Source organism: Amphiura filiformis, chromosome 6 (genome assembly GCF_039555335.1).
Source record: "Amphiura filiformis chromosome 6, Afil_fr2py, whole genome shotgun sequence".
Lineage (NCBI taxonomy): Eukaryota > Metazoa > Echinodermata > Ophiuroidea > Amphilepidida > Amphiuridae > Amphiura > Amphiura filiformis.
Window position 1 is genome coordinate 40,309,242 of NC_092633.1, and position 14,646 is coordinate 40,323,887.

The following is a 14,646-nucleotide window of genomic DNA, read 5'->3' on the forward strand; positions in this document are numbered from 1 at the left end:
GTAGTATCACAGGTCACCACCTTTGAGTTCAACCTGAGAGGTATCTTCCTGAACTTTTACCGTCACGTTCAGGGACTCAATAATGAACTTTTACCGCCAGATGATCAGTATGGCTGATGATGTGTTCAGGATTGGACGTGAAAATTTCCCACTCAAAAAATAGTAAGTCCAGTTGACTAGATTATAGTTCAATATTAATATTGTTTACTACCTGGATGAATGATAATCTTCACAAATGTAAATTGAATTAATTTCACACTTTTTCCATTTTTTCCCTATTCAGCTGGTGTTTGTGGACAGACAGAATTCACAGAAGCCAGTGGAACCATCATGTCCCCTAACCACCCTGCCTTGTATCCTAACAATGCGGATTGTGTCTATACAATCGCTCTATCAGATATTGGATCTGTTGTCAGGGTGGAATTTACTGCATTTGAGCTGGAAGAAGGGTAAGGAAAAATATGAGCTTATAATCAAAGACAGAATTAAAAGACTAGTTTGTGTCTGACGTTATCTGTCAATTTGTTTATGAGTGTTGTGATTATTAAGTTCCTGGACACGACGGTAAAACAGGTTGCATTATGGATAATTTTGCACCTTCAAACATACAAACCGTATCAAAAGTTATGTTTTGTAATAGTAATGTTAAAATTTAATCTGGTTGTATCCCGTTCACATAAAGTTTACAAATTACTTATTGGGAATAAATGTTCCTTATGTCACGTCTGAGTGGAGTTCATAATGGTTGCGGGAATTTATTGTCCGCCCTTGTCTAAACACTAGATATTGTTATTTAGAATCTAATATTTGGACTATGTAACTGCTAAGATAACAGAACATTCTCCTCAAATTTTCCTACTTTTTATTTTGTTTGCAGACAAGATTTCTTGTATGTAGGAGCAGGTTCTATACCCAATGAAGATCTGCGGTATGCTCTGACAGGCACTGAAATACCAGGAGTTGTTATTGGGGAATCAGGCTTGATGTGGATGAGATTCTCAAGTGATGAATCTATGGCATATTCTGGCTTCATGTTGACCTACACATCACTTGAGAGTAAGTTAACCCTCATCATGTGGGTGTCGGCTGCATACAACAAGTTTCAAATTTTCTTTAAAAGTTCAAAAATGTCAGAATTGTACATTTTCATGACTATATTTGGAATCTGAATTAAAATGAGTATAAACAAGCCTAGTATTGTTTAAGTGGTTTTTGAGATTGCTCTTATTATTTTTATCTCAAACCCACCGTTATTCGTAAAGTATTGAAAATTTCTCTCTTTGAAAAAGTGAATCAATCACAATATAAAAATGGTAAACCATTATGTTTTTTCTATTTTTTTCTATTTCAGAGGAACCTAGTGGAGAAAGCGAGGGCAGTGTGACAGTTCTATTTGTAGATATGAATGTTGAACAGGTAAGGTATGGTGTTGGTTCATTTCACCCTAACACCCATAAATACCACAATGATAACCACGGCACTTGCATGAATCCCAGGTGATGCAATGACAAAATCACCATGCTATATGTTTAGGGAATTGCTGGCTGGGTCAGCACAACCCCTGTGGCCAGCCGGTGATTGTGTGCATGGCTTGCGAGGGGTTTAAGGTTAGAATCCTGGGGTACCAAGTGACTTCTTTGTTCATTTTCTCTCCTTTTTTGTTTCTTCTTTAACTTCCGATAGCAAAAACCAGTGTCCGGTGTTAGGGTTAATGGCAATTGATATAAGGGTACACACATGTATGTGCTTGCCCATTGACATCGCTGAACAAAAAGTGCTTCTCAAACATTATTTTATTGACTTGAGAGCTTCTCATTAAAACTATGCAACATGTGCTACTATATATAATGTTATGCCGATATTTGGTGAAGTTGTGAAAAAACGCTATCCAAAATGACCCCAAATATCCTCAATTTGCTTCAAAGATATTTATTGTTAACAGATTTTGTGTTAACAAGTTTCCACTGTAGTACTTCATTGACATGGGCTTATATAATCAAAAATGTTCTCACTTTGTTTATATAGTTTGATGAGGAGATGCAAGTCATATTTGCTACATCTATTGCCGATCAACTTAATGTGTTCTGTCGAGAAGGTGCTGGTAACTGCTTGGCAGGGTCTGATGTGGAATTCAGGTACTGAATATTTATTACAAGTCTTTTGCACAGTGACTTTTTGCATGTGCAAAGCATGTGAAAAATTTAAATTTTAGACTATTTTAGCCCCAAAATGAAGGTGTGCTTTGCTATTAGATGGACCAGTATGCGCAAAGCATGCATAATGTTGCAATTTTGCCTTATTTAGGCCCAAAACGCTGTTTTTTGTGCTAAAAAGAAAGATGCTTTTATTAGGATTTTTAGGGATGGAAAAATTGAGTAGGGGATGTGTCCTCCCTATCCCCCCGCCTAGGCTTTTGCAACCATCCATCCGCCCTAACGCCTCAAGCCGAGGCTAATGAGGCTAGTGGATAAACATCTAAAGTCTGCACAAAAAGTAACTCAGCTGTTATAAATACACCTATAGATTCAGAACTAATGATTGTTTTCACAATACTTCAACATAGAGAGAATGATGATTTATTTACACACATTTTGATACCCCATTCGTCAAATGTCGTTCAATATTAACAACACAGTAGTGCTTTTACAGAAAAATACCAGAATTTAAAAGTTGCAGTTTACATCGATCAATGGTTATAATGCTAGCACTGTAAACACGTAAAGCCCGCCATTATCTTCGCGCTTACTTCAAATCAATACATATAACTGCAACTTTTAAATTGGGGTATTTTGCTTTCAAAATACTGCTGTATTGTCTATATTGAACAAAATTGGATAAATGGGGTATCAAAATACGCGCAAATAAATCATACTTCCTTTTATGTTGAAATATTGTGAAAACAATTATTAGTTCTGAAGCTGTATGTGTAATTATAACAGCTGAGTTTCTTTTTGTGCAGACTTTAGGTATTGTGCCTGTACATAGCAAGCTAGTGGATAAACATCTAGGTGTGGTGCCTGTGCATAGCATGCTTCCTTTGCGTAGGTCGACTCTTGTAGCAAGTAAGCAAGCATAGCGCACTGTAATAAATCACTGCACTTTTTTCATTTTCTAAAAAACTTCATGTTACTTACAAAAGATAAATAGAGATCAATCTGATTTTCTTGATTACAGTGTTACCAATGTACAGTATACAAGCATCATAGCTGTAGCTAATGGTGTAGAGGTCACCTTCTGGGTCAACGACCCAACTGACGAGACAGGTCGTCGTGCTGGTATATCAGCAGCCAAACTTGAGCAGATGGTAACACAGAATGAAGAGACCATTGAGGATGGACAATTTGACTTGATTGTACAGAAAGATGTTGGAATGGAGGGGTATTTCACCGATCCATGGTTGATTGCCATAACTGCTATACTGGCTGGCCTTCTCTTGCTTGTGCTTGTTGTTGCTGTCTGTCAATGCTGCTGTAAAAGGTGAGTTTCTTATCCAGGTATAAATTGCAACTACTTAAGGGATCGGATAGCAAAGTTTCCACAGTGTTTTTTGTGGGATATGAGAGCACATCAGACATTTCAAGTTGCATTTTGAATACGAGGAATGTCCTTCTGATATCAAGTAATTTTGATTTGTTTTTAAATTTGCGATATAGTACAAATTTTAAAATTGATAATTTTAATATTTAATAGTCCTCAAAGTAACCTTTGCAAATCGAATGATATGTACTTAAAGTGTATGTAACTGTGAGGAAAAGCCATCCATCATTTGAAAATGGTGACCATTGGTATTGAAGACCTAAAAATTGCAGGTCTTTTGGGGAAAAATGTATATCTTCAATACGAAAGGTCAACATTTTCAAATGATGGATGGCTTTACCTCCCAGTATACCTTCAACTGATTTAAACATGTAAACACACAAGTTCCATACTTGACAATTTTTTTGTTAATTTGCGTTCGCATATGCGCTACTGGAAAAGTGTGGATTTATTACCAATTAACAACGTTTGGCTCCTGTACAAAAGGTGTAGGAAGAGTTGTTGAAATCAATATTAATTCTCTGATTGTTTTTATTATTATTTGCAGTGATAATAAGTACAAAGATGGATTCTACAGCCCTGATTCAAAAAGTGACGATGTAGAGATGACTTCAGGTAAGTCATATGCACATAACACGGAAGAAAAGAAGTGTTCCAAGCATAGATTAACCATTATGTGTTTAAATATGATGTGATTTTTTAACCTTTATTTTGTGTCTCGCCGAAGGTAAGAGACTATATAATAATTTTGCGTATGTGTGGCAGTGTGTGTTGGCTCATATGAACAGTTTATATCATATTGCAAACATTATATTTTGATGAATCCAAGTTTGTGAAAATATTGGATCCAAAACATAATAATGATAAAATTTGTTTTTTTGCGCCCAATATTTATTGGTCTTTGCTATGAGATTTAAAATATTGGACTCAACTATGTCTCAAACAGAGAACAAGCTGACCTTGCCTGTCTGCTAATGTAAAAGGTTTTGGTGGCTCTGAAAAGAGCCATTCACTGAAGACTGCCTCTTGTGCCGAGGCTTGTGAATCAACGTCTAGGTGTTGTACCTGTGCATAGCTCTTTATAAATCATTACGCTTTTTCTTTTCTTAAATAACTTTGCTGCACCTGTAGTCATCATATGTCTGCCAAGATTAGTGTTATCAATTTGCTTTAATTTTTGGCCCCACACATGTTTGAGGTTTATGTTATCATCCAGATGTTTGTTTCTTTGTTTGGCTCTTCAGGCGGAAGCAAATTTATTAATCCACTGTGCAGCTCCAAAGCAATAACCGATCAACTTCAAACTTGGTCTGGTGATAAGATATGGTAGCCTGATGTGCTGTATAGTTTTGTGTCATGTTATTTGCATATTTATGAATCTTAATGAGTTTATTTGCATATTTTGCCTACATTTTCATTAATCCACTCTGCAGCCTAAACGCAATGACCGATCAACTTCAAACTTGGCATTGTGATAGTACATGGTGGCCTGATGTGCTGTATATAGTTTTGTATCATGTTATTTGCTTATTTATGAATATTAATGAGCTTATTTGCATATTGCATATTATGTGTATTTACAAACCTTTGTTATTTACACACCTTTGTGTGGGGGCCACCTTAATCACGAACTGCGTAATTCTAGTTTATTTTTAGTCCTTAAGTGGTTCTATAGAAATTGGAGAAAAATGATTTGAAATCTTTGGCATATGTAACACATAATTTATATTTTCTCGTCATATTTATATTTTCAGGAATGAATAACAATGGTGCAACATTAGAGGATGATAATGAAGTGAGTATGCTCACATCTCAACCTTCAGGGCTTCCCATAAGTGTACCACCAATGTCAAAGTACGTAACCAGTCTCATTGTGTATCACAAGCAGGGTCCAATTATTTGCGTTTGAAAAATAGCAAATTGCACAGAAAAAATAGTGAAGTGCACTTAATATTAATAAATCATTGGACCCTGACCGTAAGTCCATAAATCACAAAAATGTACCACACAACCCATAAATACACCAAGTGTTCCATAAATGCACAAGTTCAGTAAATGTATTGTTAACCGTACTGTGTCCAAAAATCCTGTAAATGTTTTACAAGTGCGCCAGCCAGTCTCACAAATGACCCACAAGTGTAACACAAGTCCATCCTGTCAATTTACCATAAATCCCATAGTCCCTCATTTGATCAGTACAGGAGTCCCCTAGTCCCATAAATGATCCACAAGCCCTCTTCATGTATTAAACATTCAGCATAAAGTGCTAAAGTCCCATCATCACAAGTTTAATATAAACATATAGGTCACATTAGTTATTGTACCACAATTTTCATAACTGTACCAGTTTCTATTGGAGGACAAGAAATACATTAAATTTGTAGCAGAGTTTTCCAATGTTGTTCATTTTTTCCTTGTATATTTGATTTATTTGTATTACAAATTCTTTCATTCACTTATCCCATTGTAAGTACTTTAAAAAAACACCAATATATCTGACAAAATGTCACAACAATCCCACCACATACATATCTTGAGCACAACTACACAGGATCACAGGTCATGAATGAATGAAAATGCGCACACAAATGTATTTATTTGATAGTTACCAGTATGTGGAGATTTATAAAGTATGAGGGGTTTGCCTAGGTAGCATTCCTGACGAGATACCAGGTTTTAAGGGTAGACGAGGTATTGTTGGTCGAAGCAACCTAAAAATCGATTTTCATTATCTAGATCAATATATTATTGAAAATTAACACCTTGATGTTTTGCAAAAGTTCATTCTACAAATCGTATACTTTGAAAACTTGCTTAATTTATTGTTGTTAATGAGTTATGTACGTTTTACCAAAGTGTTGTTGTTTCAGCCCTCTTTACAACGTAACTCAAGAACCGCAGCACCTATAAAAGTATATCTGTGATATTTGAATTCCTCTACACACTCGCTATGAATTGAGCAATGCAGTTTTTGCCAAAGCTCACTACCATTCGTAAGATGCTGTGAACTACCAAATCACAACAGTTTAAAATAATTAATAACCTTAAGGGGAACTTGCTTTCCAAGCAATTATTTGTGGATTTTGGTTGTGTATTCGCATCAGGCAAAAAATTGTCCATAATTCAGTATTATTCCAATGAATTACTCAAAGCATTGCTTGAATAAAATATATGCAATCCTTTTGAATGCCTGACAAGAGGCCACATGGTGAGAGCCCGTTTCTTTATTTCACTGTCTGGGGATTCCATATCGAGTGGGTAAGTGCAATAGCTGCCATGTGTAGCTGCCATGTGTAGATGAGTACAATATACTGTGTGTAAATTGCCAAATGTTTACAGGGCAGCTATTGCACTCACCCACTTCTGGCACTGAGCAGTTGATATGTGCAAGTGCCAACACTTCATTTCATGGTGTTTTGGGCCAAATTTCTGATGATCACTTCTTGACCATTTGGGCCTCATTAACCCTAACACCCGGGTGGGTGGGGGTTGGTCAGAGGTGCCCTAATGTGCTGCCCTCCCCCACCTTCTGTACCCCAGCCAGTAGAGTTTTGTAGGATTCGGGGTAGTTATAGGTGACAAAAAAAACCCTGTTCTCTTACTTGCCCTACCAGCCCAGATTTGAACAATTCGGTGGGAAAATTTCCTGTACATAGGAATACCGACTCAAATTGCAAAATATATACAGATTTTGGTGATTTTTAGAGTCATAATTTGCACACCCCCCAAATTACCTACCCTATTTGCCAGTAAAGTGGTTACATAACTATCTGGTAACTGAATCATGCACCTTTTGCAATTGGTAGTACATGCCATAGACTTTGTGTTGCGATCATTTTGATCGTGTTGCAGAACTCAAAAGAGTGATCCAGTTGACATGGTGATAATCGGATTACATGTAACACTTCGCTGGCGAATTGAAAGGTCCTTCTGCCTGGAGAGCAAGGGTTTTTGTTGCCTTGGTGCTAATTAGGGTAGCCAGCTGTAATATACACCCATCCATGCTAAAAACTAGCTATACTACTATAAACCAGCACTTTATCTCACAATTTGACTCTTATTGTACCAATGATCAATATGTTTCTTTCTTTCTCTCTCTCTCTCTTTTTAAATCCAGGACTAAGAGTGCATACAATGAGAACATATACTATGCATATCCAGGTGACACAGATGCTGCAAATGAACTACATGTAGAACCAGAAATGGTAGATTTCTCGGCTCAAACCAACAGTAAACAGGATCTGGAAGAAGCTGTTTATGCTAAACCAGAACGCAAATCAATTAAACAAGAAGAAACTGATAAAAGCAATGAAATCGGTGCAAGCGAACAAGAGTAGCAGTTATTGGTTCGCCTCAAGTTTGGTAGTGACGTAGGTGCTGGTCACGGTATTGAATCGCATGTGTAATGTTAATTGCGAAGAGCGTACACACACGCGTACAAGGGCGGCGTGTTGACACGCTTGCAACGCAACCGCACATAAGCATTGATGTCACTACAAAACTTGAGGTGAACCAAACGAATAGGATATATGTCAGTGTATAACTATCAGGGCTGTACACCTGACATCTGAGCCACTAATAGTAAATGTACATTGCTGATCATTTACAATGGCCTGTATCAAAATTATTGTTCTTAGACTGTTTTCAATTTTCGTGAATAATTTTAGTAATGTTGTTGAAGTCTCAGTGAATAGATTCAGTGTCCAAGTCTGTTGGCAATTTTGTTTTAATATTCAAACTGCTAAAAATACCAGATTTAGTAAGAATTTTAGCACATATAAGAATAGCACATTAAAGTTTTTCAATAAAGCGTTGTTTTTTTTCACAATTTTGTCACAGACTGGCTTTTTTGGCATATGTCCACTAGTAATAACAATGATTGCATTACAATGCACAGAGGAAGCACTCCTGTTATGAATTTTGCAAGCAGTGAACAACTTATTTCGTGCTGCGAGTGAAAAATATATTTTTATTATTTTCTTGAAATGATTCGTGTGTTGAGAACAATCATTTTGATACAGCCTTTATACCAGTGTAACAGGGGACTCTACTTATGCTTATACCTATATCAAGTCTTATAAGTTCTTTTATCTTTGAGTCTCTTAGTTTTTAGGGTTTTTTATGGTGTGTGTAAATATAGAATTTGAGAACACAATATTTGTGGTTCAATTTTTTTCAACCATTTTGACAAGCAAAATGAAGGTACCCTCATTTTTTACTACATGTGTGTTTGCTCAACTTGTGTATGTGTTTTAATAAGAAAATATGGATAGACAGTCATATCCTCAAGTATTTAGAAACACAATATTATTAGTAGAAATACAACATAGAAACACAAGTGATTTTAAGTTCACAATCAGTTAAATTATTTTTTTATCAACTATTTCACATTTCTTTTTTTATGTGAAATTGAACCAAACAAAATTATCATGGTTTATCTGTGTATTATACATACATAATCTTGTTTCACTTTTGTTTTATGAAGATACTCAAACAAATGCAATTTGCATCAATGTCATTAGACATATTTTTCATATATGAAAGTAACCAAAGAAAGCACATTTTTATATACAGTTTTAATAATTGAATTGTGTTAACATATTAATTTAACTACTTATACCTCTTTGCCTTAAAATAATGAAACACCTTATAGTTTGATCAGCTCGTAATAGGTGGGAAATGTTAGGCTTTTACCACTACGCCAAAAAGTAGATCCACGTTATAACTATTAGTTGACCTGTCTGTTGTCTGTTAAAGAAAGTTGACAAAGTATAGGACTTGAATTAATAATTCGTAATGGTTCTGGCGAGATGTCGCAAGAAAATTTTCAAAATAAAATATTTTGATATTAATCGCTGATGTTATAAGGCCCGCCCGATTACTGAGCTGATCAAAGTATTACATTTTAAAAAGATTTTGTCTAATCTATGTGTTACACCATGACTTAAATATTGTATATTTCGCTATGGTCAAATCATGTTAATAAACCCGAGTAATTTGACATTATTTGTAATTGATTGGATTTCCAATTATTATTGTTTCAAATTGATGTCGACCAATACTTTAGCCTTGATTAAAGGCTTATGCCTTTTATCCTTCTTTTTCTTCCTTTTTTATGCCTTTTATCGTTCTTTTTCCCCCTTTTTTTAAAATTCACTTTCACCAGTTGAACATAAACCCAATGACTATAAATGCTATGGTTACACGTATATGTGTACTTGCAGATCAATTAACCCACCATGACGCCCTTAATCACCCTGCCAATGTCGATACACTTTGGACAAAATTTGACAATTTTTGCTAATTAGCTAATTTGCATATAACTCAAAATGGAAGGTGCAAAAATAAATATCATGGTCAATGTTGTTCATGAAATGTGCTACATTTTGGTACCTAAGGTCGATACACTTTAAACAACATTTGAGCATTATTATGCTGATTAGCTAATTTGCGTATAACTCAAAATGGAAGGGTTCAATGAAAAATAAAGATCGTAATCAGTATTACTCATGAAATTGGCCACATTTTGGTACTAATGTTGGTACACTTTGGACAAGATTGGACTATTTTTATGCAAATTAGCATATGGGGTACCAGTAGCCCACAACCTTTGACACCTGGGTCAATGCAACAACAATATCTAGAGGTATCTATGGGCAGGTTGCTATGGGCTATCATTGTGCCTAAAATGGGCCCTGAGGGCGATTTAGTTTCTACCCCTTTCTGAGGTTCAGGGTTGCCAAACCCGCGATTTGGTAGCCCAATTGGGCGACTTTTAAAGATTTTTCCCATGACTTGACAATTTCCTGTCCCATAGAAACCAATGGTTAAGAAAAAAAATTGGGCGACTTTTCAACATTGGCTCCCACGACTTCCGATACTTTCATGTCCCATAGAAACCAATGGTAAAGAGAAAAATTGGGCGACTTTTCAATTATTTGACCCGCGATTCGGGCTGAAATCTTTTGGCAACCCTGCTGAGGTTTAGATTCTACCCCTTTTAGAGGTAGAGCTATTTATAAATATACATATTTATTGCCACCTTTAGCCCACCGCCTTTGACCTCTAGTACCAAGACCACCAAAAGGTACATCTAGGGGCCATGGGCCATCATTGTACCAAGTATGGGCCCAAAACTACTTTAGTTCTTGAGCTAAAGGAGTGGAAAGAAACGGTGAGAAGGAGAAGAATAAATACAACACATACAATCTATGCCCGTTACACGATTCTCAAATTTTGGAAATGGAAAAAATGGCAAAAACGTGCATGCCACTGACAAGTGATTGGGGAGTTCAAGAGCTCGTAGGAAATGCTTCTTTTAAAATATATATTCAAAATGTAATAATATCAAAATCCCATTAGAAACAATTTTTTGGCAATTAAAGGCCCATTCAGTGATCCCAGCGAAGGTGTAAAAAACGTATACATTATAAATTTTAAAATTGTCATTGGGTATTTTTCTGCAAAGTATTTGGCAACAACAAGGCAGTATTGACAAATTTGAAGCCCCGTTCAAATACATTTATATACTTAATTTCCTCTAAAGTATAGAAATTACAGATTCGTGTAAAATGTCTCATTTTGTCTTTAATACACAGCTTTCGATTTAGCCACTAGCATGCTACGTTAGCACCTCTATGAGTCATAGTATGACACTAACAAAGGTGCCAAAATCTGAAGTTAGATTCCTATTTAATTTTTTAACGTTACTACCGATCTTAAGTCTGTATCTCCCAGAATAATTTCGCAAGAGAATGAACATCGTGGATTTTTTATTTTTAGTACACATCTATAAAGGGCTTCACCATCGCTACCCCGATTTTAGACGGTCTACGAATAGTTGGTCATTTGTGGAAATACGAGTACGGAGTACGCCTGATTAAAAAAAACGCCTTAGGACTAGGCTACCCCTCCAAGGCCAAGGGTTACTTCTCTGAGGCTTCGCGCGCATTGGCCCGCTATGTATGGATGGCGGAAACCTTCAAAACACGCCTAAGAATACGCCTAAGAATACGCCTAACCTTAGACGTCTAAGATGCAATCTTAGACGTCTAAGATGCATTCTTAGGCGTCTAAGATGCAATCTTAGGCGTCTAAGAAATTCGCGGTAGACTTAAATCAACGAATCACTGGACCAGAAATCCCAAACAACCAATCATCTTAGGCGTATTCAATTATTGACCAATGAAATCTTAGACGCCTAAGATTTTACACGCCTAAGAATTCTTACACGTCTAAGATTGATATTTTAGTGATGGACGGTATCACCAATGTGATTTTCTCTGAGGACTTGCAGCAAAATTGATTAATTGGTTTGATTTATTTTCGTTGGTTTGGTGTGCTGTTTTGGTGTGGCTAGTAGTAGTCAGGTATTAATGTTGATGAGCATGATGACGGCGACGACGACGACGACGATGATGATATGATGATGATGATGATGATGATGATGATGATGATGATGATGATGATGATGATGATGATGATGATGATAAAACTAATACACAAACAACAAAGAGGAACAAACATGCCTAGCATATATTTATATACCTCCATGATTCTATTTTTAACATAGAAAATTTGACCTCTTGTCTTCTTGCACTTTGCAGACTGAACTTATGCATATCTGATCTCTTCAATTATAAAACACGATTTGGCCTTGGCCTGGGGGCCCGAAGTGGGCGAAAATATGTCACACGCTGTTCGAATTATAAAGACATAGTTGGTTGACCTTATAATGTGTGTGCAATAATAACCTGACCTCTGAACGTATTGGATATAAACGCATCATACCCTACACCGTCAGGTTAACTTTCTTGTTGAATGGAGGTATCGAGGTCTCTTAACTGTGTATTTTGGCTCAGTCATAGCATACGTGTTAAGAAAAAACATACATGAAAAGTGAGCAGGTTGACACCATCGACACGTGCTCTTTGTTTAAACATCACAAGTAACATGAGTGGCAAACATTAATGTTTCATATTGCACAACCCCTCCCCTAATCAATGTTGGAGCCAATACTAGTCCGTTCCTATCTCAGTATCAAAACAACATTGACTGGGTGGAGTGCGGGGGGTGAAAATTTCATACTAAATTTAATCCCTCATCACTGCCATCATCATCACCACCACGACTCTAATAATCATCTGACATCATTTGTATTATCCATCATCATCATCATCATCATCATCATCATCATCATCATCATCATCAACAACAACAACAACAACAACAACAACAACAACAACAACAACAACAACAACAACAACAACAACAACAACAACAACAACAACAACAACACCATCATCATCATCATTATCATCATCATTTACACTATAGCCGCACAAATAAAAATTAAAAAAACAAAATATTTAAAACAAATTTAAGTTTTATCAGTTTGCAACAACAACATCAACTGCTAGATTATGTTCAAATGAAGAAAAAGCCTATTATGTAAAATACATTGTTCCGCCTGAATTGTCAAAAAGTGGCTGAAAAGAACAAAACAATGGGCCATTGTGCCGAAAGGTGGGAGAACATGTACCCTATTCCCCTCCCACCCCATCACCCCTTTCTCTTTGGGATTGACCCGGGTGGCTAAGGAGAGAAAATGAGTTTATTAAAACACACCACCCAGCCATTGTTCGAAATATTCTCTAACGCACAGCGTCCGTTGTACGTTTTGATCGAATTTGCGATACCGTCCACCACTAGTCACGGTCAAATGGTCAATCTTAGACGTGTAAGAATTCTTAGGCGTGTAAAATCTTAGGCGTCTAAGATTTCATTGGTCAATAATTGAATACGCCTAAGATGATTGGTTGTTTGGGATTTCTAGTCCTAAGATGCAATCTTAGGCGTCTAAGAAATTCGCGGTAGACTTAAAAGTCTACCGCGAATTTCTTAGACGCCTAAGATGGCATCTTAGACGCCTAAGAATGCATCTTAGACGTCTAAGATTGCATCTTAGACGTCTAAGGTTAGGCGTATTCTTAGGCGTATTCTTAGGCGTATTTTGAAGCTTTCCGCCATCCATAGTAATGTAGCAAAATCAGCTTCAATCATTCGGGCTAAAATAGTCTAAAATTGTAATTTTTTCTTGCGCTTCGCGCGCAAATGTCCTAATGAAATCTAAAAACTTGGCCACTTACACATGCCTTCCTCACGGTGCCTTTGGGGCCTCCAAATTTTGGCCTGGCCCAGGGCCCCCCAAAAGGTAAATCCGGCCCTGGTCGTGGGTACAGCAAACATCACATTTACGTAGGCTATGTAGTTGTGTTGTGTACTTGAGGATCAAGGATGTGAAGGAGGGTACCGTAATATAATCGCTGTTTGGTGTAGCTGAGGATCAAGGACGTGAGAAAGGGCGTGAGGATCAAGGATGTGAGAAAGGTCAATATAATCACTGTTTGGTGTAGCTGAGGATCAAGGATGTGAGAAAGGGTAATATAATCACTGTTTGGAGTAGCTGAGGATCAAGGATGTGAGAAAGGGTAATATAATCACTGTTTGGTGTAGCTGAGGATCAAGGATGTGAGAAAGGGTAATATAATCGCTGTTTGGTGTAGCTGAGGATCAAGGATGTGAAGGAGGGTAAGATTAAAATAATCGCTGTTTGGCGCAGTTACAGATCAATGATGTGAAGGAGGGTATTATAATCGCTGTTTGGTGTAGCCGAGGATCAAGGACTTGAGAAAGGGTAATATGGTCAGTTAAACAAAATGACCATCACTTCAAACATTGAAAAGACCCACGTATCGTCCAAAAATGCGAAAGACGCTTTTTCCGAAGATTGAACGTCAAAAAGCTTCAAAAGAACATTATAATCTAAGAGGGTTTAGATCTGGTCTTCTTGTCTCCGCGGGGAAAGGTGGTTAGCTATTTCAAGGAAAAGGCAAATAAATTCGAGTAATATTGTTTTGGAGAAGGGGCACTTAGCACAAAAAAGTATATGGGTATGCTCCCCGCAGATCCAAAAGACCACGTTTTTTACCGACAGCGGAGAACTTAAAGACCTTTGATTTTGATCATTCAAGTTCAGTTCTAAAATATCCACAAATTGCTGATTCCTCTCATTTCTGTTTTCAACGAATCCTGGGCTTAACATTTGTC

At 36.8% G+C, this 14,646-nt stretch overlaps 1 protein-coding gene across 1 annotated transcript in view; it reads left to right on the forward strand.

Annotated features, from left to right (window-relative positions):
• Positions 1–9,406, forward strand: part of LOC140154523 (uncharacterized) — a 102,155-nt gene extending 92,749 nt beyond the window's left edge. The window contains 8 exon segments of the mRNA XM_072177093.1: positions 284–449; positions 878–1,056; positions 1,352–1,416; positions 2,026–2,135; positions 3,175–3,477; positions 4,085–4,152; positions 5,292–5,391; positions 7,655–9,406. Coding sequence (XP_072033194.1) covers positions 284–449; positions 878–1,056; positions 1,352–1,416; positions 2,026–2,135; positions 3,175–3,477; positions 4,085–4,152; positions 5,292–5,391; positions 7,655–7,874 — 1,211 coding nt within the window. The 3' untranslated portion in view covers positions 7,875–9,406.
• Positions 9,407–14,646: the final 5,240 nt, after the last annotated feature.